The sequence below is a fragment of the Hemiscyllium ocellatum genome, chromosome 1, assembly GCF_020745735.1.
Source record: "Hemiscyllium ocellatum isolate sHemOce1 chromosome 1, sHemOce1.pat.X.cur, whole genome shotgun sequence".
In the NCBI taxonomy this organism is placed as follows: Eukaryota; Metazoa; Chordata; class Chondrichthyes; order Orectolobiformes; family Hemiscylliidae; genus Hemiscyllium; species Hemiscyllium ocellatum.
Genome location: NC_083401.1, coordinates 128,275,599 through 128,302,022, shown reverse-complemented (window position 1 = coordinate 128,302,022; position 26,424 = coordinate 128,275,599). Strand labels below are relative to the sequence as shown.

Here is a 26,424-nt window from a genome sequence, read left to right as displayed (position 1 = left end):
TGTCAAGTTTAGAAAACGGATCGGTGCAGGCTTGAAGGGCCTGTTCCTGTGCTGTAATTTTCTGCTTTCTTTATAACAAACACCTTCTTCACTATCCTATCTACCTGCGACTCCACTTTCAAGGAACTACGAACCTGCACTCCAAGATCTCTTTGTTCAGCAACACTCCCCAGGACCTTACCATTATCATCTTGCTCTGATTTGCCTTTCCAAAATGCAGCATCTCACATCTATCTAAACTCCATCTGCTACTCCTTGGTCCATTGGCCCATCTGATCAAGATCCCATTGTACTCTAAGGTAACCTTCTTCACTGTCCATTTGATAAGAGCTACTGCAAGTTAAGTCAGGAAACTGCATGTCAGGAATTATTTCTGGTTATATATTCATTTCAGAAAGTGGGGTAAAATGCTAACTTAAGAGAGGAACAGAACACTTTTTTGTAAACAACAAAAGCTATTTTGAATGCTGGAAATCTGAAAGAAAGTGCTGGAGAAAATCAGCAGATCTTGCAGCATCTGTGGAGGGGGAAATAGTTAATGTTTCGAGTCAGATATGACTGTTAAAACTGAAAGCGGTTGAAAATAATGTTTTTATGTTGTAGACAGAGGGGGAAGTGCAGCGAGTGAAACAAATTGCATGTGTACAGAATAAAAAAAACAAAATTTTCTAATCCCTTTCAGTTCTCAAGAGTCAGATCAGACTCGACCCATCAACTCTGTTTGTCTCCCCACAAGTGCTTCAGGACACTGACTTTCTCCAGCACTTTCTACTTTCAATGACAAAAACAGATTTTAAAACACAAAATGTTAGAAATGCTCAGTACATCAGTATCTGTGGAGGGAGAGAGAGAAAAACAGTCGACAACTCAGCTCGGAGGATCTTTCAGATTGCTGAGGGATATCTTTTGGACACCCATTCAGTTGTTCAAATGTAGCCGTTCAACTCTTTTGGAGTGCACAGAATAGTTCATTGATCCCACAGTGTGGTTGCTCGATGACTGTGATAATGGTGAGGTTACAGTTCAGTGCCTGGGTTACAGTGGGGGGGGGGGCTGCAGTATTGTGTGCCCAGTGGGTGCCTCCAGCTGCTGCTCTGCTTCGCCCTGCCTCATGATCTGCCCCCTTCCTCCTTGTCCAAGCTGCTAAGATCGGCTCTCCCTGCCTCCCTCGCTGACTGGTGCCTGATGCTGGGCGGACTTTGCACTCCGAGGAAGCGGAAGTGGAGCTGGGTCGGTCCAATCTGCTCTGGCTGCCACGTTGGTGGAGACGTGGACTTGAAGCACCGGCGGCCCGGGAGCGACAGGCGGAGCCGGAGGTAAACCGGGGAGAAGGGTGAGTGCCTGGATCCCGGGGAAGGGTGGGGGAGGATGGGCAGCTGCTCTGTTGGAGCTTCCTCCAGCGGGCCCCGGCTCCCTGTGAAATCTCTCCCAGCTGAGGGAGCACAGGGCTCGGCAGGGAAGCTGCAGCCCTGGCCGCTCCCAGGGGCTTCCTTTTATAAATGGGGTTTTAATTTGGCTGGAGGCCGGCTCTGAAACTTCACTCGTTTCTCTGCCTTATTTTTTTTGCAGCAAGATCCAACTTCCCCCTTTCCCCGATCCTCGCAGTCTGCCTGCTGGATTCAATGTTTCTTGCTATTTACATTGAAATACTGTACTGTCTGTGTCAACATTGTATCACCAGTGGGTTCACTCACTGTCACCATCAAAGCGGCCCAATTCACCCTCTATCTCTCTCCAATCCAGGGGTTCTGCTGGTCAACACTGTTCTACATCATTTTGCCCTTTTTTTTGTTCACAGGTTGATCTTAGTATCCCTCCCCTTTTCCAAATAATACTATTTATGTCCAGCAGTGAAAATGCAGTGGGTTTTGTGTGTATGTGTGTGGCGTGGGGGAGATGTTCAAAACTTGCATCTTTTGCATCTCAGATCCTGGAGTTGTGCCATTCCTCAGCTACTAACAACCTCGCCTCTGAGTCAAAAGGTTGTGGAATCAAGCTCCAGTCTAGAGATTTGAACATTAAGTGCTGAAGCTGGTATTGCAGTGCTGTCCCTCAAAACAGACGTCAAGCCCAGGACCTGTGTCAGGTGGACTCATAAGATCACATGGCATTATTTTGAAGAAGAGCATGGGATTTATCCCCTGGTGTCTCCGCCAGTGTTTATCCCTCAGTCAGGAGCATTAAACAAAACATATTATCTGGGTCATTATTACCTTGCGGTTTGTGGGAGTTTGCTATGTACAAATTGGCTGCTGCTTCTCCAACATCACAATAGTGAGTACGCTTCAAAGAAGTGCTGTGCTGCTGGTAAAATAATCTGGGAAAAGTGCTCTATAAAACTGGTTTCTCCCACCTCCATTCCCCACAGCAAATAGGTGCAACGATTTGACAGATCAATAGTAGAACATGATGGAGGGCACATTGTATGTTTCAAATCAGTGAAAATTGCTTCTAGCAATCTTTTAATTGCTTGAGATTTCCTCGTTTGTCTCAAAGATGGGAAGAAAAGTGTGCTTGTTAATACTTAACCTGTTACAGTACATTCCCAGTGTACTCGTCCAGTTGTCAGCTCTGGTACAGGATGAGTGCTGGTGAGACTGAAGACCGAGGGGATGGAAAGAGCCCATGCAAGACTCTCCACCTTGATATTCCCGAGTGAGTCTTGGGTTAGCCATTCATTACTAGGACAGATAATATTATCTTTAATCCTGTTTTTATCAGGGTCGTTGTTGGAAATCTCTCTATGGATAGTTCAGTCAGTTTGGGTCTGTTAGTTTATTGGTGAATTAGGAATTGCAGCTTTGAGGATTAATCCTGCTGATGTTTGGCCTCATTGATAGCACTTTTACTTCTGAGTCAGAGATTGTTTATTTGAGTCCCACCCCAGTATTTGAGCACATGGATTAACACTCTTAAGTACATCTTCAGCTTGCTTTTTAAGCAGTTAATTTACTTGTCAAAAATATGTTTGAGAGGACTACAGTTATGTTTCAAAGGAAGTATGAGTTTATTGTACTTTTTTTCTGAAGAGATAATCAGTCCTACCATAATTAAACAATTTAAATCTTTACTTTCATTAATATGGGGAATACAGGACCTGGGGAATTGCACTAAAATATTTAGCCTATCCAGATTCTTCCAATATTCAGTGTGATCTTTGACTTAACTCCAAATATCCACCTTTGCCCCATGTCTCTTAAGACTCTTGGTTGATAGAACTTTAGAAACCCCACAATTAACATTTAAACTAATTTAGCATCATTTACCATTTGCTGGCAAATGGTCAAATCATCTACCATGTTGTGTGTGTGTGTGTGTGTATATACACACACACACGTGTCCATATGTCAACCCCAAACAGGAGGTTGCCATTCCTCCTGTTCCATCATTCAATGAGGTTATGGCCAATCTGCAATCCACCTCCATGTACCTGCCTTTGTCCCACTTACCTTAGTACATTTGCTTTATCTATTATTAGAAGCAACAACTGATTCAGCATCCACTACCATTTAGGGGAGAGAGTTCCAAAACTCAATCACCCAGTGTGTGTAGAAATGCTTCCCAATATCTCTCCTGAACAGTCTGGCCCTAATTCTCACATTGTGTCCCCTGGTTATAGATTCTCCAACCAGTGGAAATAGTTTATCTAACATGTCTGACTGTAATTATTAGGCTATGTTTTCTAAACCCAGTCTGTTCATCCGCAGGCAATAATTTATGTTTATGAACCCTAGTTTGCGTATTTCGTCTTGATCAAAGTACCTCCGAGTCCAAGTATCATTCTGGTCTATCTACATTGTTAATATCCGATACCGGTCTATTCTCCTGAAGGTGTAGTCCCCAGAACAGTTCACAATACTCCAGGTGTGGTCTAACCTGATGTATATTCCCTTGTATTCTAGTTTGTTAGATATAAAGGCCTAGCATTCCATTAGCCTTTATGATTTTTTTTGTTCAATTCATGATACTTTGATAATCTGTGTCTCCAGGCCTACTTAGAATACCATATATCTTCATGTCATCAGCAAATGAAATATTACAATTCAGCAAGCAAAAATAATAGTAAATACTGCCAAATAATTAGCTGGGTTTGCTTTGGGTCAGGCACGACGTTTCTTTGTTGTTAAAAAAGAAGCACTTTTGCAAAAGAGCATTAGAAAGATTCAGTCCATGTGCTATCATATAGTGGTGGAGATCTTTTAGTTTCTATTAACTTGCAATCTATTTTTTCAAAGCTTAGCCTTGCAGCATGCTGTCACTGCCACAGATTGCCATGTGCGCAGGGTCGATTATATAATTAGTTATGTGGTGATCTCCTGGGATTGGATGGGGAGACAAAGCTTTTAGTGACTGGGAGAACCAGAACCAAACACAGAACACAGACTCCAGTTGGGAATAGCTAAGTACAGAATGGCATCCTTTCAGAGATCCAGTCAGATCATGACTTAGAGAGGCAGGAATAAAAATGCAAAATCATTTCGCTGCTTCCTCTCCTCTGTACACTGTCACCCTTGAAAATGTATTAAATATATACTTTTTTTGGCAACTTAGTGAAATTGCTTACTGCTGACCTATTGCGAAACCTTTGGCAAAATGGCACATTGAGTTGCAAAAATAGATTTAAAGTTTTCTGTTGAAACTGCATTGATAAGTGTGTTCTCAATGGTTACCTTTTGTGCAGAAATAGAATAAAGTTGTGAAAATATATAACCTTTAGCTTTTCTGAGCTTATTGTTCTCCTGCCTTGTGCTGACTAGTTTAAGGGAGCCAGGGAGTTGCTGTTATGCTGCAACTCTGCCAAATTAATATTAATTCATGAAAGAAACATATGGGTAGGCAGTCTAGTATCTAGAAACCAAGAAATCTGATGTATCAAACTGCTCCTAATTTCTGTGGATATGCATAAATTCTGATTCAAGCATAAATATTTGCTTAGTTGGTAATTGTTAATGTGCTAGAGCTTGTTGAGGTGATCACAGCAGCAGTTAAGTGCAGCCATTTTCTCTTAACTATGAATTGATTATAACTGGCCCATATCTAACCAAAATACACGTTTCAGAACCAGCAGATTTCAACTAGAGTAAACTCAGTTTCTTCAGTTTGCCAAGAACACTTTGCAAAAATTGAGTGATATGAAGAGGCCAATGTGCATAACTCTATGAATTGGCTTTATTGGAAATTTCATAATCATCTAATCCACATATTAATATATCACGTGTTCACTGCTTAATTATATAATTGTGCATTAATATGGAGAAAGGTAATGGCTATTGTAGGTAGCAGATATTTCTCCAAGGTTGTACAGGAAAATTAGTGCCACTCTATTTTTCCATACTATCTCCATGGTCAACAACAATGACAGTTTAGCAGAAACCAAAGTGGAGAACCATTTTTAGGGGAGGTAATGTTGTCTGTACAGGGAAACATTCTTTGGGTGCATATCGGAGCATGTGGGAATGAACATTTGTATAACCCCCTCACATCTCCCACCATATGTGTTAAATGTTAATATGGCATGAAACAAGAAATAGAGTAGTGCTTTAATGGAGCAGGTATAATTTCTCCTTTTATCCCCCCCGTTTTTATCTTAGTCTAAATTTTGATCTTGGTTTGTGCTTATTTCAGCCAACTCTGCACTAAAGACATTACTGTTGGCCTGAACAGCTAAGAATCAGTGATGAAATATCTGCAATTGGGAGGGGAAAGATTTAAAAGGGACCTAAGGGGCAACTTTTTCACGCAAAGGATGGTGTGTATATGGAATGAGCTGCCAGAGGAAGTGGTACATTTGCAACATTGAAGAGGCATTTGGATGGTTATATGAATAGGAAGGGTTTGGAGGAACATGGGCCGAGTGGTGGCAGGTGGGACTAGATTGGGTTGGAATATCTGGTTGGCATGGACGAGTTGGACCAAAGGGTCTGTTTCCATGCTGTACATCTCTATGATTCTGTGGTGGAGGCTGGTAGAATTATGACATTTAAAAGGCATCTGGATGGGTATATGAATCGGAAGAGTTTAGAGGGATATGGGCCAAGTGCTGGTAAATGGGACTAAATTAATTTAGGCTATCTGGTTGTCATGGACGAGTTGGACTGAAAGGTCTGTTTCCATGCTGTACATCTCTATAACTCTATGCTAACCATTGATTCAGGCTAAAATGCAAAGACAGGATGGGCTGAATGGACTCCTGTGCAGTATTCGATATATGATTGTCTGGTGCTACGTTTGGGTGTCAATTCGATCTAGCTTTGCTGGGATTGAGCTCATTGCTTTGAAGGGTTGTTGACTAGTCTGTGAAATTTACAATCTGGTTTTGAGTATGAAGGAAGGGATTGATGTTGAGCTAGTGTGTCATTGTGTCATTTTGTGTTGCATTGCAATTCCATTGATGTGTCCAGCAAACTTGAGGTGGGGCTTAACATGTGATGAATAACCTGATAGCAGATTACATGGTCCATAGTAATCATGGACTGTGCATTGACCCTTGGGGTTAGTTTGTCTATGATCAGCACGTTGTCATTAGTAATCCAACCACTGTTAACAACAGCATACTCTCAATTAGAACCAGCTTTGTGATTCCCCACAAGTATATAATTTTTCAGAATTAACTGTCTTTCTATCCTATCTTTCTCACACTCTAGTCCCACCATCATGGAATTCACATCATATACTGGAGCCCCATGTCTCCCCCATTTTCCCTGATCATCAGTTTTGTTCATCTTTACCTATATTTTGTTTAATCATTTTTATTGCTGACTGTTTCATACATAACCTGTATGACAGAAGGGAAAAAGATCCATTCAAGCAGTTGAATCTTGTAATCATCGTCATTATACATCTTCATAAGTCAACATAACATTAGTAGTGGGCAAACTTGAGATTATGATCTGGAGTTGAGTTAATACATGTTTGGAATGACTTTGGCAAATTTGGAGCTGCTAGCATTGAGGCAACTTTCACTGTGTTTTTGGAAGATGTAATGCAGCATATTGATACAGGAGAAACAGTGATTGCATGCATTTTCAGAAGGCATTTGAGAAGGAACTTAAAGGGAGCTTTTAAACTGTAGGACTTGCGTGTAGGGATATGCTGAAAGAAAATGCTTGAAATACTCAGGAGGTCAAGTAGCACAGTGGCAAAAAAAGTATTAATGTTTGAGGATCATGTGTTTCCTCCGGGTGCTCTGGTTTCCTCCCACAGTCCAAAGATGTGCGGGTCAGGTGAATTGGCCATGCTAAATTGCCCATAGTGTTAGGTAAGGGGTAAATGTAGGGGTATGGGTTGGTTGCGCTTCGGCGGATCGGTGTGGACTTGTTGGGCCGAAGGGCCTGTTTCCACGCTGTAAGTAATCTAATCTAATCTAATGTCCTTTCATCAGAAATAATGGCAATAAATTAATTTAACAATTTTTAGCAAAGGGCAGAGACGAGGAAAGTTGATGTTGAGAAAAGAACAAAGGAAAAGCCTGCATTTGGATGGTAGGCAAGAGAGATTAAACAAAAGATGAACCAACAACTTATACCATTTAAAGGGACAAGAGCAGAAGTTGCATGGGACAGTGCCTCCACATTTCCCTGGTGAGACAACATCACTCTGATTTAGTAATATATTGCTGATCCTTCAGTGTTACTGGGTCAAAATCCCAACACCATTGTTACCACCTTTATACCAGATATACTGCAACTGTTCAAGAAGCTGGCTCACTACCACTTTCTCAAGTGCAATTAAAGATAAGCAGTTAATGATGTCCTTGCAGTCATGGTTCAAATCTCACTCATTAGAGAAAAGTTGTGGAGTTGAACTTTCTAAAACTTGGTAACATTGGCCAGCAGGGGGTGGGGAGTCATCTTAAGAATGAGAGAAAATGCAGAAGCCGCAATAATCTAAGTCAGAGGAAAAAACTCTCAATGATCTCCCGGTTCTGAAGATTGCTCATAATTTTTTTAAAAATAGGATCATTGAAATTTGATCACTACTTTCCCTGCCTTTGCTGCTAAGTGCAGTTTTAGCTTTTAGGGGAAATGCTATTTTCCGATCTTGTAAGCAATTGAGTTGTGCATTTTTATTGTGTAAAATTAGTTAAGATTAGTCCTAGAGTTAACATTGGGCCCATTATATCTGCAATGTAAATTTATCTGGAGTGGGAAGTCCATGTTACCAAACTTACCATCTTTTTACTTAGTTGCCTATCCACTTTTGTATTAATCCCTTCTGTATTTTCTATTGACTTTTATTTGTGTAAACATCATTACCTGACTTCCTTAAGGTCCAAAAAGCTGAAGCAGTTCAGTGAAAACTGCTATTGCTCCTTCTTTATTACATCCGTCAGATTAAAACTGTAGGACGTGTCTTTGTGTGTGTACATATGCAGGTGAGGAGTGTAAACTCATCAAACTAATGGCATGAATTTAATTTAGTTATTTATTTGGCTCCTAATTTGCATGTCAAAATTAGAGTGGTGCTGGAAAAGCACAGTAGGTCAGGCAGCATCCAAAGAGCAGGAAAATTGACATTTCAGGCAAAAGCCCTTCATCAGGAATTCAGCCCTGATGAAGGTCTTTTGCCCGAAATGTCGATTTACCTGCTCCTCGGATGCTGCCTGACTTGCTGTACTTTTCCAGCACCACTCTAATTTTGACTCTAATCTCCAGCATTTGTAGAACTCACTTTCGCTTCATAATTTGCATGTGTCCACTGTAACTCCTTTTCATAAAGGAGAATTGCTAATGATTGAACATATCTTGCCTTCAATTCTTATTGATTTATTTTAAAATTGAAGAAATTCTTTGAGTGTTTCCACTGAAATATGTCATTAAGGTGTGCACTGAAATGTTGCTGATTGACGGCATTATTCTCTATAGGAATGTTATTCTAGCTACTTCAGTTATTAACAAAGTGATCTTTTGGAGTCACTATGGTATTTATTTGGCAGGTAGTGAAGTCCTGGGATTTTGCTGATTACTACTTTTTTGTTCGGATCTACTTCTCTGCATGTATTAGAACAAAATTTTGGTAATCAATTTCTTCATGTATTTCTGGTAACATTTTTTGAATTTACTAATACTGAGCAGGACCTATTTTAAAAAAAGAAAGAATTAAATTTCTTTCTCCCATTTTGTTATCTTATTTTCTCCTCCTTCTCAGATCCTTCCACATGTGAAGAGATGAACTGGTGATCTTTCCCAGTGTTAATGACACTTCTGTAACCTTCATTGGGTGAGCTAAGGTAGCTTGGGCTGAACTTGTTTTGTTCTCTTCCTTTACAATGTGGACAAGAACCTCCACTCTGCTGAGCATGGAACCTATTTTGTAAAATATGCATTTTTCAATTTTTATTGAAAATTGTATTTTATCCTGAATTTGCTATACCTGGGGAAAATAGTTTAGTGTGGTTAAATATGACTGTATATCTACTGTATTCAGTGATTATTTGAGGAGTCTCTGTGTGACAGTTGAGTGGGTGGATATCTCATGACTACAGGATTGCAAAGGAACATAAGTTGAATGCTTGGGCAAAACACGGCAGAATGGAATATAATTCTAGAGGTTATGCATTTTGACAGGAAGAATAGAGGAGTTGAATATTATTTAAATGGAGAAAGACTGCAGGAAGATACAGTCCTTGTACATGAATTACAAAGAGCTAGCATACAAGATATGCAGGTACTAGCAAAGGCAAATGAAAGGGTGACCTTTATTTCAAAGAGAGTGGATTATGAAAATAGAAACATCTTGCTAAAACTAAACAATGCATTAGTTAGACCATAGCTGTAGACAGTTTTAATCCCCATTTCTGAGGCAAGATATACTTTCATAGGATGCAGATTGAAGGAGTTTCATTAGCTTGTTCCTGGATATAAAGGGACTTATGAGGAGAGGTTGAGTAGATTGGGCCTGTACTCACTGGAATTTAGAAGAATGAGAGGCAACCTTTTTGAAACATACAAGATTCTTAGCTTAAAACTTACAAATCAAGCAAAGACTTCAATTTTGACATGATGATCTCAATGGTGTAAATTATTTATAAAACTTTCTGTAAGTTCAGAACCAACCTGATATTTTTCTTTCAGTTGAATGTGTTTCTGAATCCATGGTATAAAGAGGGTTTAATAATCGATTTTAGCAGATAATTTCTGAATTCACAATGACAGATGCTGCAGTTCTTCAACTTCTCATGGATTACAGTTGTATGAATAAACATATGTAGTTTTAAATCTATGGATAGGTACTGTGTGCCCCCAAAGCCATGTGGACCCAGTAACCTTGGTTATTGAAGAGACCAAAATTAGGCAACTTGACACAGTAATGTGCAGAGGTTGTTTCCCCTTCTAGGAAAGCAAAGGACCCAAGGAAGACAGGGATGAGAAGGAATTTCTTTTCTGAGGGTAGTGAATCTATGGAATGCTTTACCAAGCGGCTAATAAGGCTGGACTGTTAGGTATATTCAAGGTTGAGGTTACAGAATTTTAATCAGAAGGTGAATCAAGGTTAAGGAACGTGGAGTTAAGGATTATCAAATCAGCCATGATCTCATTAACTGTGGAAATGGTGTGATGGGCAGAATGGTCTACTTCTGCTCTTACGTCCTATGACCTATCATCCAATTGGCATTCGTCACTGTTTAGGTCCACATACTGAGAAATATGATCATCAGGGCAAGATGCAGGAAGGCTCCAAGCACTCCAGAACCTTGAACAATTTGTATTTTTCTCAAGTGCGTTATTTGTTTTGTTTCGTTGGTAAACGTTTTTCAATCACAAATGTGTTCTGATGGAATTTTTGAAATCATGAATGGGTTGGACCGAGTAGATGTGGAGAGCAGCACAATGGCTCGGTAGGCCATACTGCTTGCCGCACTTGTACCAGGGACCTAGGTTCGATATCAGCATCCAGTGAGTGTCTGTATGGAGTTTGCATGTTCTCCCTGTGTCTGTGGGTTTCCGCTGGATACTCTGGTTTCCTCCCACAGTTCAAAGATGTGCAGGTCAGGTGGATTGGCAATGCTAAATTGTCCCATGATATCCAGGGATATACAGGCTGGGTGGGTTAGCCAGGATAAATGTGGAGTTATGGGTGCAGGGTGGGAGCGGGGTCTAGGTGGGATTCTCTTCACTGGGTCGGTGTAGACACATTGGGCCAAATGGCCTCTTTCAGCAGCATTGGGATTCAATAATTCTAAGCTGTTCCCACTAGTTTGGTTTAAGAAAAAAGAGAGGGCATGCATTTAAATAGATGCGCAAATGCAGCAAAGGTGATGTGGGAAACTCCTTTTTCGTACAGTGAGTAGTTAGGGAACGGAATGAATTGCCTGGAAATGTGATGGAGGTACATTCAATTGAGGCATTGGATGGTTATTTAGATAGAAATGGGGTGCGGTGATATGGGGGAAAGGCAGGAGGTTGGACTTCGCTCATGGTGCTGGTGCAGGCATGATGGGCCTAATGGCCGCCTTTTGTACCGTAATGATTCGGTGACTGTTTACCTCATGGACCACCAACCTTGACGTAGACCTTCATTGTAAATATGACTGTGGGCTTCTCCATTTAAAAGGCGAAGACACTTTTCTGGCTGCCTCTGTGCATTTGGAGCATGTAGGTAGCATCTTCAACAGCTGAGCAATTTAACTAACTGCTGTACTGATCCTTATTGTTTCTATGTCTATCCCAACACTGAGGCACTTGGTATCTTTATTCCCCAGCTCAGCTAGCAAGAATGAAGCTTAAAGAAATCAATCGGACTGCTATCCAAGCATGGAGCCCAGCTCAACAGCACCCTATTTACCTGGCTGCAGGTAAGAAAACTACTGATGAATGACTAACATTTGGAGAAGTTCAAATGGTTCATAAAAAATCAGAATTATATAGTTGTCCATGTGAAACAATCTTACAGATAAAGAGCAACATGAACATGTGCCTGAATCAATGCTGCAATGGAAAGGGGAAATGTCGTGCAGGTATAGAGGGATCTGGGTTTGTTTGTACAGAATCTCAAAATGTTAGCTTGCAGCACGGCAAGTAACGAGAAAGTTGGCCATTGTTGTAAAGAGGATGCATTATAAGTGTAGTGAAGACTTATTGCAACTATTGAGGATGTTGGTGAGACTGCAGCTGGAGTACTTACTCCTGAGGTAAAGAGATTGAGGAGGCTTCTCTTGGAAGTGGTTAACAAAAGCCTGATTCCTTGGGTGAAGGAGTGGTTTTTAAGAATTAAGTTAATCAGGAAAAGGATTAGCAGGGACACAAGGAAAAATCTTTTCACTTGGATGATGATAGTTGTCTGGAATTTGCTGCCTGGTTTGGTGGTGGAAGCAGAAACTTGTTTAAGAGAGACTTGGATCTGCAGCTGAAATGCTGTAATTTACAGCTGGGGTCAGGTGCTGAAAGGTGGGATTAAAATGTGACGAGGTTTACTTTTCACCCATTGCCGACATGGTGAGCTGAATGGCCTCTTTCTGCGCCGTGATCTTTGTATGGTTCCTTGGGAAAGTTTGAGCAGGTTGGGCCTACACATATTGGAGTTTCAAAGATTGAGAAGTAATGTTATTGAAATATGTAATGATCTGAGGGGAATTGACAAGGGTATGTGGTGAAAAGATGTCCTACTTTGTGGAGGAAGCTCTAATGAAGGGGCAAGGTTTAAAGGCTCTCCCACTGAAGACTTGGATGAAGAGGAATTTCTTTTGAGGTTTGAAGGCATTGAAATTTTCCTTCTAAGAGAGTAGTGCAGCTTGTTATGGTTGTGGAATATAATTTTTCATTGAGAGTGAGTCCAGGACTTTGAGCATTGGCAGGAGAGTGGAGTTGAGGCCACAGTGAGATCACCTATGATTTGATCGAATGTTAGGGAAGGCTTGAGGTGTCAGATGATCTACTCCTCATCCTTGTGTTCCTTAATAAAGGACCTTGTTGTTTTGGCTGGATGTAGTCGGATAAATATCAGATTAATCCAAACATTAGCTGCTCCTTTCAGTCTTGGGAAGACCTGAGATATCTCAAGGTTATTTGATGAGAGTCTAGAACTCAGTGCTCAAAAGCTTGATAGTGACGCAACCTCACATTGCAAAGAAAAAAAATCACTTTGATATATGCTTGAGGTGCCTTAACCTAAAGGGTTACCCCCCAGAATTGGAAAGTGGAATTTAAGTTGATGCATCTTTATGGCTGACAGGGAGTCAACATCTTGGATTATTTTCTTAAACATTAACCTGAACTGGTTTGCCATTGTGGAGATAGATGGAATATAGTTGCCTGTAGTACTGTAGTAGTAACAGAGAGTCACATGCCTGAAATTGGAAATTTTAAAATGCCTTTTTTGTTTATTTCGATGATAATTCCCAATTAGTTGAAAGAGCATCAAGAACTTCTCCAAACGAAAGCAACTCCTTTGAGCTGTGGTGTTAAAAACTTAACCTTGTTGGATGCCTTGTGCACTTCAGTTTGTTGAGTATAAAGCGACATTGATGCTTTCTACCAAAGATAGTTTATCAATTTATTACCCATTTCTAATTAACCTTGAGAAGGTAGTAGTGAGCTGTCTATTTGAACCGCTGCAGGGGTGCAAGTATACCCATAATGCTGTTAGTGAAAGGATTCCAGGATTTTGACCCAGCAACAGTGAAGAAACTACCATATAGTTTCCTGTCAGGATTGTGTGTGGTTTAGAGAAGAACCTGTAGGTAGTGGTTTTCTCAAGCATTGACTGACCTTGTCTTTCTAGGAGGTAGAGGCTATGGGTTTGGAAGTGCTACTGGAAGAGCCCTGGTTGTTCAGTTACAGTATGAAAAATAATCATGTTTTTTGGATCAATTCAATCTTGTCATTGTTGTGTTGAAAGTTTCTTTTTAAAATTCAGGAGACGTATACTTCACTAGCTAGGCCAGCTTTTATTGCATATCCCTAATTGCCCTTTGCTTTTGTATAATTTTAACTGGTGCCTAGTAAATGAAAATTGACTGTTTTAACCTGATCAGTATTTTCTGTAACCATTAATACAACAGTAAAATACTGGGGATGATGGAAAACTGCAATAAAAACAGGAAGTGCTAAAAATACTCTTGTGCAGAGAGACTTGGTAATGTTTCAGGTCAATGACCTCTTATCAGGATTGGACAAAATGTAATAGGTTTCAAAGAAGTGAAAGGGAAAAGTTTTGAAAAGAACACAAGAAATGATTTGTGAAAGGGTGGAAGATGGAGATTAAATGAAGAAAGAATTGATTACATAAGGTGAAAGGGAATGGCAATAGTACGGATGCAAAATGCGTGTGTAAAGGAGATATGACTAAGAGAAAGGTGGTTAGTGGCCACCTGAAAATGAAAACCAGAGTAAGAGTAAAAGTGGAAATAAAAAAATTGGCAGTGGAGATTATGGCCTTAAATTGTTGAATTCCATATCAAGTAGGGAAAGCTATAAAGTGTCTAACTGAGAGACGAGGTGATTTTCCTTGAGCTTGTGTGAGCTTCCTTGGTACAGGGAACTGTTCCACAACAGTTGGCTGATTACAGAGATCAGTGTGGGAGGATGATGGTGAATTGGAATAACAAATTACGTTATTGCACATTGACCTCTCTGTTCCCTTCTCACAAATCTCAATATAAACTTATAAACTCAAAGAACTACATCTTCCAAGAAAGAATCTTATAGCTTTCCTGACTGAACATTAAGTTAAAAAATGTCAGACTATATCTGCCTTCGTTTTGTTTTCCTTTTTGTCGCTGGTTTTGGTTTCACTCTCTTTCTCTCTTCTTTGCTTTTGGATGGTAGGTGTTCATCATTTTGCTATTCATGTCTTCTGTAGAAAAATATTTTATTTCTTTGTTTCTCCCTATATGGCATTGCCATTCACTTCAGTTGGTACCACCAATTAAAGTCATAGAGATGTACAGCACAGAAACAGACCCTGCGGTCCAACTCGTCCATGCCGACCAGATATCCTAAATTAATCTAGTCCCATTTGTCAGCACTTGGTCTATACCCTTCTAAACCCTTCCTATTCATGCAATCATCCAGGTGCCTTTTAATGTTGTAATCGTCCCAGCCTCCACCACTTCCACTAGCAGCTCATTCTAAACATGCACTACCCTTTGTGTGAAAAAGTTGGCTCCTAGGTCCCTTTTATATCTTTCCCCTCTCACCCTAAATCTATGGCCCCTAGTTCTGGACTCCTCCACCCCAGGGAATAGACCTTGTTTATTTACCATATCCATGCCCCTCATCATTTTATAAACCTCTATAAAGTCACCCCTCAGCCTCTGACGCTCCAGGGAAAACAGCCCCAGCCTGTTCAACCTCTCCCTATAGCTCAAATCCTCCAACCCTGACAACACCCTTGTAAATCTTTTCAGAACCCTTTAAAGTTTCACAACATCCTTCTGATGGGTTGGAGACCAGATCTTTTGTAATTTTGTCTCCTACTGCATATCCTCACTTTTGTTGTTTTTGTACCCTTCCCACTTTTACTAGCTTAAAAACCTGCTACATCTCTTCTGTGGACCTGAAGTGCAAAGCATGCTTCTCTCTTCATAGATAGTGCCTGAACTACTGAGAATTTTATGTTTTTATTTCAGGCTGTAACCGTGGTTTTTTTTCTGCAAATGGGAGAAGTCAGCAATACAATGATGGGAAATATTTGCTATATCTGATGTAAAATATCTAGATAGAAAGCTGTAAAACTTTAAAAACTTTCACATTTACAGTGCACAAAAAAAAAGTCATTTTCTGAATTATAGAAACTGTATCTGGCTGTGAACTTCAGCAAAGTTTGAAGAGACTGTTTGAACAATGGAATTTGGGAATTGCTGTTTAGCTGGTTGAAATGTGCAGCTGGTGTGTGTGTATTTTTAAAACTGATGGTAGCAGTCAGTAACCAGCATTTTGCAAAGACACAGTTGATTCGTGTCCAGAAAATCTAAATCTACATTTATCTTGGTGCTAGGCTGCAGTGACTTTGTGCAGTATCTTTACATTCTTTCTAACTTTTAACACAGGCACCTCAGCACAGCAGCTGGATGCGACATTCAGCACAAATGCATCCCTGGAGATCTTTGAGTTGGATCTGGCTGATTGTACCCTGGATATGAAATCATGTGGTTCCTTTTCTTCCCCACACAGGTAAAATCAAATAAGTGTTAGATCCTAACTTAATCCTGCACAAAATGTACCATATGTACTCGAGTCAAAGTCGATCTCATATTAAAGTCAACCCCCTATTTTTGGCCAAAATGTCGGCAATTTCTATATATCTAGTGTAAAAGTCGACCCTAGTTCTTCACAGATAACAGATCAACATTTGTGAGTCAAGGTATTACTTTGTACATAAATGTTACGATGAGGAAATGAATTTTTTGTTCATGTTATTATGTGATTTGATGTACAATTCACACTACTTTAAAGTGAAAAAGAGTCAGGTGACAATCAATCTCGTGGAATAGTCATATACCAAGTTGAGATTTTGAAATTTCTTCTTCATTTTGTGTAAAAATGCCCTGCAGAAAATAACAAAAATATATAGCAACGTTTAAACTGAAAGTTATTGAAGTTACAGAGAAGACAATTAACCGTGTAGCAGCAAGAGAATTTTGTGTTTCGGAGAGGCTCATGAGAGACTGGAGAAAGATATTGAACCAACTTCAGACGATGCTAAAATGAAAGTGTGCCTCCGGAGGTAAATCCAGCAAGAGGACACAACTGGAAGAAAAATGTTGCTGAGTGGGTACTTGAAAATCAACAAAATGGAAAGTGTGTTAATTGTGAAGCTATCTGAATGAAATGAATCAAAGAAGGATAAAATTTGGGATTTTAAGGCAAGTGCTGGATGGTGCATCGAGTTTGTCAGAAGGCATAACTTAGTAATTCGGCAGAGAAGTAAGATTGCACAAAAGCTGCCTGCTGAACGAGAAGATATGATATCACAGTTTCACCAATTTGTAATCAGAAATCAGCAAAGTAAGACTACAAGGTATCTGCGTTGGAGGTTGTTCTGCTATAATGCGTACTTAGTTAACGTGAATTAGCTGCTCTAATGCAATTAATGAATAGGGCATACTAAAGCGTGAACTGTTAAAACATGTTGGCTATAACGTGATTCCATCTCACATTCTCTGTACTGTCCAATGCATTCAAACTTTCACATTTCTTGAATGATTTGAAATTAGTGTCAGCTTTTATTTCCTTCCATGAATCTACGATCCATTGACTTTAAGTGCAGGTTTTAATGCACGAGTTTTATATAGCGTGGGCTCAGGAGAATGCAACCATCGCTTTCTAGAAGAACGACCTGTATGACTCTCAACTTGCCGGAGGATCAAACTGTGAACCAAAAAGGAGAAAACCACTGGCCATGAGAAAAGCAGTTGACTTTCGTTCGTTCTTGTCTGGCTGATGGCAGCAAGTTAAAACTGATGGCTGTTTTTAAGGGAAAAAACTTTGCCAAAGGAGAAGTTTCCAAAAGGAATTGGCATCCATATGCATCCACAAGGCTGGATGGATGAAGGTGGATTTAGAAAATGGATAAAGGAGGTTTGGAATTTACACCCTAATGGACTACACAAGGAAAAGAGTTTTCTTGTCTGGCACCAGTTTAGATGACACCTAGTGAAGAACGTTGTTGAAGCGTTCACGTAACACCGACGTAGCTGTAATTCCTAGCGGATTTACAAGCGGATTTACAAATGAACATCTATTCATTTGTAATGAATAGATGTTGGTGTCAATAAACCATTCAAGGATATGATCAGAATGAAGTGAAATAACTGGATGGGTAACAGAGAAAAAGCATACACAAAAGAAGGCAGTGTGAGGGCCCCATCACTGCCACTGATCTGTGAATGGATCGTAGATTCATGGAAGGAAATAAAAGCTGACATTATTTTCAAATCATTCAATAAATGTGGAATTTCAAATGCTTTGGACAGTACAGAGGATTATCTATGGGGTGATGTAGATGAAGAAGAAAAAGTGGATGATATGCTACCGCTAACTACAGACAGTAAAGATGAAGTTTCCTCAAGTAGTATATAGAGGGTCCTATTTGGGAAAGGGCAAAATGCGACCTTTCTTGGGACATAGGGCAGGACAGGTGACTGAGGTGACAATGGGGGAGCACTTTGGGATCAAAGACCATAGATCTATTAATCTTAAAATTGTTATGGAGAGGGACAAAACTTGTCCACAGGTTCAAGTTCTCAACTGGGGCAAGGCAAATTTTGTTGGAATGAGAAAGAAGTTTGCAAGGGTTGATTGGAGTAGTTTGTTTGCAGGCAAAGGGACGTCCGGCAATTGGGAGGCCTTTAAAAGTGAAATAGCTAGAGTTCAAGGTCTATATTTTTCTGCGAGGGTGAAAGGCAAGGTTGACAGGAATAGGGAACCTTAGATGATGAGAGATATTGAGGCTTTGATCAAAAACAGGAGGAGGCATTGGCTCAGGTAGAGGCAGCTGGGATCAAGGGAATGCCTGAAGGTATATGGGGATACAGGTGCTACTGAAGAAGGAAATCCAGGTGGTTGAAAAGGGGGCACGAGATAGCCTTGGCTGAGAAGATTAAGGAGAATCCAAGGAGGTTCTTTAAGCATAAAAAGGATAAAAAAAACTAAAGAGACAATAGGACACGTCAAGGATCAAAGTGGACATGTATGTATAGAACCGCAGGAGATGGGCGAGGTCTTCAATGAATCCGTGTTTACTGTGAAGAAAGAAATGAAGATTTGGGAACTTGGGGGAAGTTAGTGGTGATATCTTGGGGGACAATCCATATCACAGGAGAGGAGGAAGTGGATGTGTTAGAATCTATGAACGTGGCTAAATCTCCTGGTCATGAATAGATATATATAAGAACACTGAAAGAAGCTAGAGAGGAAATTGCAGGAGCCCTGGCTGATATTTTTGCATCATTGTTAGACACAGGTGAGGTCCCGGACGACTGGAGGGTCACAATTGTTGTGCCATTATTCAAGAAGGGCTGCAAAGTAAAACGTAGGAACTTTGGACCAGTAAGCCTGACATCTGTGGTAGGTAATTTACTTGAGAAGGTTCTGAGAAATACTGCATTTGGAAAGACAGGGTTTGATTAGGAATAGAGCATGGCTTTTTGCATGGGAGATCATGACTCACAAATTTGTTAGAGATTTTTGATGAAGTGACCAGGAAGGTTGATGAGGGCAGGGCTGTTGACATAGTCTATATGGATTTCAGTAAGGCCTTTGATAAGCTTCCACAAGGTAGGCTGCTCTGGAAGGTTAAGATTGCATGGAATCCAGGGGGATCTAGCAAATTGGATACACAGTTGGCTTGATGGTAGGAAGCAGAGGGTAATAGTGGAAGGTTGCTTGTTGGATGGGTGGCCTGTGACGAGTGGCATGCATTGGGGGTTGGTGTTGGGCCCATTTGCTGTTTGTTATCTATATCAATGATTTGGATGAGAATGTGCAAAGCATGATTAGTAAGCTTTTAGTAAGAAAGCAAACTAGGCACTATTGTGGACAGTGAGAAAGGTTATTAGAAATTGCAGCTGGATCTTGATCAGCTGGGGAAGTGGACCAAGAAATGGCAAATGGAGTTTAATATAGATAAGTGTGAGTCTTGCTTTTCGGAAAGTCAAATTACAATAGGAGTTTCATGGTGAATAGTGGGGCCTTAAGGAGGGTAGTGGAACATAGTGACCTTGGCAGTGAAGAAGGCTTTTGGCATACTGGCCTTCATCAGTCAAGACATTGAGTATAGAAGTTGTATAGGATATTGGTGAGGCCTCACTTGGAGTATTATATTTAGTTTTGGTCACCTTACTAGAGAAAGGATGTTACTAAACTGCAAAGAGTGCAGAAGAAATTTGCAAGGATGTTGCCAGAATTCAGTGGTCTGAGTTATAGGGAGAGGTTGGACGAGCTAGGTCTTTTTTTCTTCAGAGTGTAGGAGACTGAAGGGAGGACCTTATAAAAATGTATAAAATCATGAGAGGCATGGATAGGGTGAATGCACTCAAGTCCTTTTCCCAGGGTTGGAGAATCGAGGACTAGAGGGCATCAGTTTAAGGTTAGAGGGGGAAGAATGAAAGGAAACCTGAGAGGCAACTTTTTTACACACAGGATGGTCTGCATATGGAATGTACTGCCAGCAGAAGTAGTTGAGACTGGTACATTAACAATATTTAAAAGGCATTTGGACAAGTACATGGATGGGAAAGGCTTAGAAGGACATAGGCCAAGTACAAGGAAATGGGGTTAGTGTGGATAAACATTTTGGTCGGCATGGAAAAGTTTGGGCCTAAGGACCTGTCCCTGTGCTGTAGGTCTCTATGATTCTCTTTGATTCTATGAGGAGGATCCATACGATGATATCATTTATCCTGATAATTATAAAGCTTTATTCAGTGCTGAAGATGTTGAACAGTGTGATTTTGCAGGATTTTAATGAACTTTTGTATTTGACATGTTTCATTTAAGATGTAGCGTAATTGTGATTTAAAGCTGTATTATATTTTTACTTCACCTTTTGTATGTATTACTAAAAGCTTACTAATTCATTTTTGTTTCTATTGTCTTTACCAGTAATTACCATAATTCATTGTGTTTTTTTTATCTTTATTAATTTAGAGACCATTTGGGCTTCTGCTAATGGTATGGTATTTTGGACTGTAGCATGAATTTCAGCCCCTCAAAAGTAGCATCCATGTAATAGCCAACTCGATAAATTTAAACATTAAAAATAGTCTTAAAAAGTTCAACTATTACACGTGTATATTTGGCATTTTATATTTAATTCAATCCCTCCACTGTTTGCTTTTGGTTAGTTAAGTGATGAGTTTTACTCTGCTGTGGAGCTGGATGTTTCTAGTTTGTGATAGCAGACTGAGGGATCCACCCTCCCCAAAATGAAGGTGTCCCTTCTCATTCTTCCAGCATCTTCCATTTGGGGCTGTATGTCATCAACAGGTTTATGACTGGGAGAACTGACAGTCGCAGATTCTCTGGGGCCTGCCTTTTCAACCCCTTCACAGATACTTTTAGAAGGAACATATAGGAGAAGAAAGTGGAGGATATGCAAATAGGGTTCAACAAAGAATGATTGGTGGACACGTGTGGAGCACATGGAACAGTTGGGCTGAATGGCCAGTTTCTGTGCTCTAGGTTTGATGTAAAAAATGAACTCATTGAACTTATCTTTCTCAGTTCAAATCTGAAGGCAATGCAGGATTTTTTTTGGTCCCTAAGACTCAGCACAATCATTCTTTTATATGTTTGTGTCCCTAAGGTACCATAAGCTTATCTGGAGTCCTCATGAAATCAGGGCGGGTGGCCAGTCCTCTGGTGTCCTAATTGCTGGTGGTGAAAATGGGAATATCATCCTGTACAACCCATCTGAAATTATATCAGGAGGAGAAGACGTTGTGATTGGACAAAATAACACACACTCTGGTCCGGTTAGAGCACTTGATTTCAATCCTTTCCAGGTAAGTTAGTACAACCTTCAAATTATCTGCTACATGCATGTATTTATGGAAAAAACCTCAGAAAGTATGTCATTCTCCATCATGGTGAAGGATGGGGATAATATTTTTGGTTTCCCAAAGGTTTCCATAAATAGGATGTCTTGGATGGCTTAGACTAATTGGTAGACTTAGAGTCCCCTGGTTAATCGGCAGCTCCATATTTGTTATTATCATTCAACTATCAGGATGGTAGAAGGCAAACTAAATGGTTTGATTGTTTAATGCAGCATCAGCAAAAAACACTCCCAGGTCAAGTGGCAGCAGTGACTGTGCTCAATCCCAATATGCTGTTGAACTTCATAACCTGGACATCCTTTTGTTGGTACAAGATTAAGTGGCTTTTTGTGCTACTAATCTATGCTCAATAGGAATTTAGTTGCAACAGATCAGTTTCATTTCATTTCAGCTCTTGTTGCCAGCAGAGAGAAACACTTAACATCTATGCATTCAAATACAAGTTTCAAACTAGACAGGCAGTGATCTTTGTGGAGATGCATATTCTCGTGGACTTCTAGTCTAGGATTTTGAGGTGTGTTTTAACTTACAATTGATGTAGATCTTACAACTAAACTATAGACTGAGTTTGAAAGAACCAATCTTAAGTTTACTAGCCCCGATTAGTTATAAGGCGCTAATATGTTTTCAGAATTTGACAGAATTGAGAGTTGACAGAATTTATTAAGTTTATCAAAGCAAGCTCAAGATAAATTATGCTTAATAAGGCAATAGTTTTTCAATTGATCCACTTCAGAATACCAGTTTGCAGCACTAATTTACTGGGCAGTCGTACCTTGTTCTGTTTTGTTGACTGAATTCTTCTTCTACCTTTGGTTTTCCTTGTTGGGCATTGTCCCCACTAATTATTAACCATTACCAGCCATTACTCCCTTGTGCATGATCAAAGGGCATCTTGAACTTCATGTGTTCAGTCATCCTAAATCATAAATCTAAGAATTTTACAAAATCTACCAATAACCGACATGCAACTCAACAATAACCATTGCCACCTAAAACTCAAAATAACGACACCAACTAACACACACAGGCCTATTGCAGACTTTAAGTCACTATTTTGAAACATTGTTTTTATTCGAAGACCCGTCCACTTCAAAATAATTTTCACATTTGTTAGCCTAGGTTTACATCAGCTTAACGCTGAAAATGTGTTGCTGGAAAAGCGCAGCAGGTCAGGCAGCATCCAAGGAGCAGGAGAATCGACGTTTTGGGCATGAGCCCTTCTTCAGGAAAGAAGGGCTCATGCCCGAAACGTCGATTCTCCTGCTCCTTGGATGCTGCCTGACCTGCTGTGCTTTTCTAACAACACATCTTCAGCTCTGATCTCCAGCATCTGCAGTCCTCACTTTCTCCTTAAGTCAGCTTAAGCCATAAAACATTAGTGAAACCATAAACACTTTGACCAGTGGTATGACTTCTTCCTAAAATAAACTGTTTAACAACTGAACTCAAATTAATCAGCATGTGATTTAATCACTCACTGCTAATGAAGACGAAATTAACAAGTATTGGAAAAAATAATTCAATTCAATGGTAGGACAATTGATGATGCTTGCCACTGTGTCGTTGTAGACATGCATGGGGCTGACCTAGCTGGAATATGGTAGGTAGGCAGAGAAGATTGTGGGTGATCTGCTTTGTTACTATTTTTAAAAGCAATGGTCTTACTTAGAGACATGGACAAAGTCTTTTTTTGTTTTTCTTTATTCCTTCACTTATTCTGTCTCATTATCCTTGAGAAGATGATGCTGGAGAGCCGCTACCTTGAACTGTTCTGGCCTGTGTAGGCTTGCAGTGCCTTTAAGTTAGAATTCCAGGGTTTTCTTGTCCCCATGGTGGCCTAGTTACTCTGCAATATAATATTCCTTGGCTCTTTCTTTCATTTCTACCGCGCTGTTCAATCTTTGCTCATCTATTCTGTTTCATCGAAAGTCAATGCAAGCTTCAGGTGCAGCATTAAATCTTCAGCCCTTTTTAATCTTTGACTAGAGTAACTTCAGGCCTTAGCTATGTGGCCCATTTTCATCTCTGTACTGGATGCTGGTAATATGTGGAGGGTTTTATTGAGGGAAAATGAGAGCTTGGTTTACATTTGGATCTCATAATTTTATTAGAGCACAGCACTGGTCTTAAGAGAGGCTGTAGAAATGGTTTATATTACCATGTGTTAGGTCACACATTCTTCGAAATATGCAACAGGCATATTATGCAATGAGCATAAAATGTGAAAAGTCAGTTGGAAACTGAGCATAAATTTTTTTTCTTTGGAAACCAAATAAAGAAAGCGCAAGACTAACTCCAGAGTGAATTATACAATGAACGGAAGAGCCTTGGGAAAATTTGATGGGTAGAGAGATCTGGGAGTGCAGGTCCATTGTACCCTGGAGGTTGCTGCACAGGTGGATAGAGTGGTCAAGAAGGCATATAGTATGCTTACTTTTACTGGAAGGGGTATTGAGTATAAGAGCTGGCAGGTCATGTTAAAATTGTACGAGACATTGGTTTATCCGCATTTAGAATACTGTATAAAGTTCTGATCGTCACATTACCAAAAGAATGTGGACGCTTAGGAGGGGGTGCAGAGAAGGTTTACGAGGATGTTGTCTGGTATGGAAGGTGCTAGCTATGAAGAAAGGTTGAGTAGATTGGGTTTATTTTCATTAGAAAAAAGGAGATTGAGGGGGGACCTGATTGAGGTTCATAAAATCATGAAGAGTAGAGACAAAGTGAATAGAGACAAGCTTTTTCCCAGGGTGAAGGATTCAATAATGAGAGGTCACGCTTTTAAGGTGTGAGGTGGAGAGTTTAAGGGGGATACACGCGGCAAGTACTTCACACAGAGGGTGGTGGGCATTTGGAACACGTTGCCAGCAGAGGTGGTAGAGGCAGGCACGGTAAATTCATTTAAGATGCATCTAGATAAATGCATGAGTAGGTGGGGAGTAGAGGGATACAGATGCTTAAAAATTTACCGACAGATTTTAGACATTACATTTTGATTGGCTCAGGCTTGGAGGACTGAAGGGCCAATTCCTGGGCTATAAATTTTTTTTGTTCTTTGTTCTTATCGAACTTATCAAAAAGGGTGGGTGGGGGTGAGACAACAGGGAAACCTTGAGCTCTGGTACCATTTGTGAAGGGGACACATAACAGTGTGACTAATTTTTGGTAATGTGACGATCAGAACTGTACACAGTATTCTAAATGCAGATAAACCAATGTCTTGTACAATTTTAACATGACCTGCCAGCTCTTATACTCAATACTCCGTCCAGTAAAAGTAAGCATACTATATGCCTTCTTGACCACTCTATCCACCTGTGCAGCAACCTCCAGGGTACAATGGACCTGCACTCCCAGATCTCTCTACCCATCAAATTTTCCCAAGGCTCTTCCGTTCATTGTATAATTCACTCTGGAGTTAGTCTTGCGCTTTCTTTATTTGGTTTCCAAAGAAAAAAAATTTATGCTCAGTTTCCAACTGAACTGGAAAGTGTTAAACATGTATTTAATGAACATGAAACATCAACTCTGTTCCTCTTTCCACAGATATTGCCCATCCTGCTGAGTGTTTCCAGCATTTTCTATTTTAATTTCAGATTTCCTCCATCCACAGTATTTTGTGTTGATAAGGTCTGTCCTTGGTACGCTAACGTTTGGACAAAAATGCCTTCAGAAGTTCTTCTTCTGGGTCTGCTATTGTTTGTTATTTATATAAATCACTTGGATGAGAGTATAGGAAGCACGGTTAGTAAATTTGCAGATGACACCAAAATTGACAGTACAGTGGAGAATGAAAATTATCTAAGATTACAAAGAGATCTTGATCAATTGGGCCAGTGGGCTGAGGAGTGGCAGATGGAACTTAATTTGGCTAAATGTGAGGTACTGCATTTTGGTATTACAAACACGGCCAGGACTTGTGTAATTAATAGTAGATCCCTGGGTGGTGTTGTAGATCAGAGAGACTAAGGGGTTCAGCAAATGGCTAAGACGAAGTTTAGCAATATTGCCTTCATTGCTCAGAGCTTTGAGCAGAGGAGTTGGGACGTTATGTTGACATTGTACAGGATGCTGGTGAGACCTCTTCTAGAGTACTTTGTGCCATTCTGGTTGCCCTGTTATAAGAAAGATGTTATTAAACTGAAGGTTAAGCAGGATGTTGCTGGGAATGGAGGGCTTGAGATAGACTGGAATGGCCGAGACTTTCTCCACTGGAGCATTGGAGATTGAGAGGTGACTTTATTGAGGTTTATAAAATCATGATGGGCGTAGATAAGGTGAATGACAAGGTTCTTTTCCCCCAGGGTGGTGCATTTCAAAACTAGGGGACGTATTTTTAAGATGAGAGGAGAAAGATTTAAAAAAAGACATGAGGGGCATTTTTTTTTACACATTTGTGAAATGATTACCACAAAAAGAAGTAGATGCAGGTGCAGTTATAACATTTTGTGAACTTTATATAAATGTATTTAATAGGAAAGGTTTGGAGGGATATGGGCCAAGCACAGGCATGTGTGACAGTTTAGTTTGGGACCATGGTCGATATGGATTGGTTGGACCAAAGGGTCTGTTTTCACACTGTTTGATTCTCAAGATGAAGAGGTCAATGAGTGATGGATTTTTATACTTACTCCCCAAAATGGAGAGATTTAGACAGGGAATTGAGGCCTAGACAATTGAAGGTGTACCTTCTAATTAGTGCGATGAAAGAACACAAGTGCACAAGATAGTAAAGTCGCATGGACATTGAATTCTTGGAAAGTTGTTAGCTCAGGGCAGTTTCGAGAAAGTAGGTGAACTATTGGGGGTAAGTGAGTTAAACACAGAATGAGAATGATAAAAGGCAGTAAGAAAAGTATGCAAATATGTAGTAATATGAAGTATGAAAAGTAAGGCATTTAACAGGATCATAAAGTCAAAAA

The 26,424-nt window shown here is 40.1% G+C and overlaps 1 protein-coding gene across 9 annotated transcripts in view; it reads left to right on the top strand.

The window, feature by feature from the left end:
- Positions 1-1,218: 1,218 nt before the first annotated feature.
- Positions 1,219-26,424, top strand: part of sec31a (SEC31 homolog A, COPII coat complex component) — a 113,185-nt gene continuing 87,979 nt past the window's right edge. For 8 of the 9 annotated variants that reach the window (XM_060825707.1, XM_060825727.1, XM_060825720.1 and 5 more), the window contains exons 1-4: positions 1,219-1,333; positions 11,702-11,794; positions 15,989-16,112; positions 21,247-21,445. In XM_060825707.1, coding sequence (XP_060681690.1) covers positions 11,716-11,794; positions 15,989-16,112; positions 21,247-21,445 — 402 coding nt within the window. In that variant the 5' untranslated portion in view covers positions 1,219-1,333; positions 11,702-11,715. The remainder of the gene's footprint in view (positions 1,334-11,701; positions 11,795-15,988; positions 16,113-21,246; positions 21,446-26,424) is intronic. The other variant, XM_060825689.1, reaches the window with a different exon arrangement.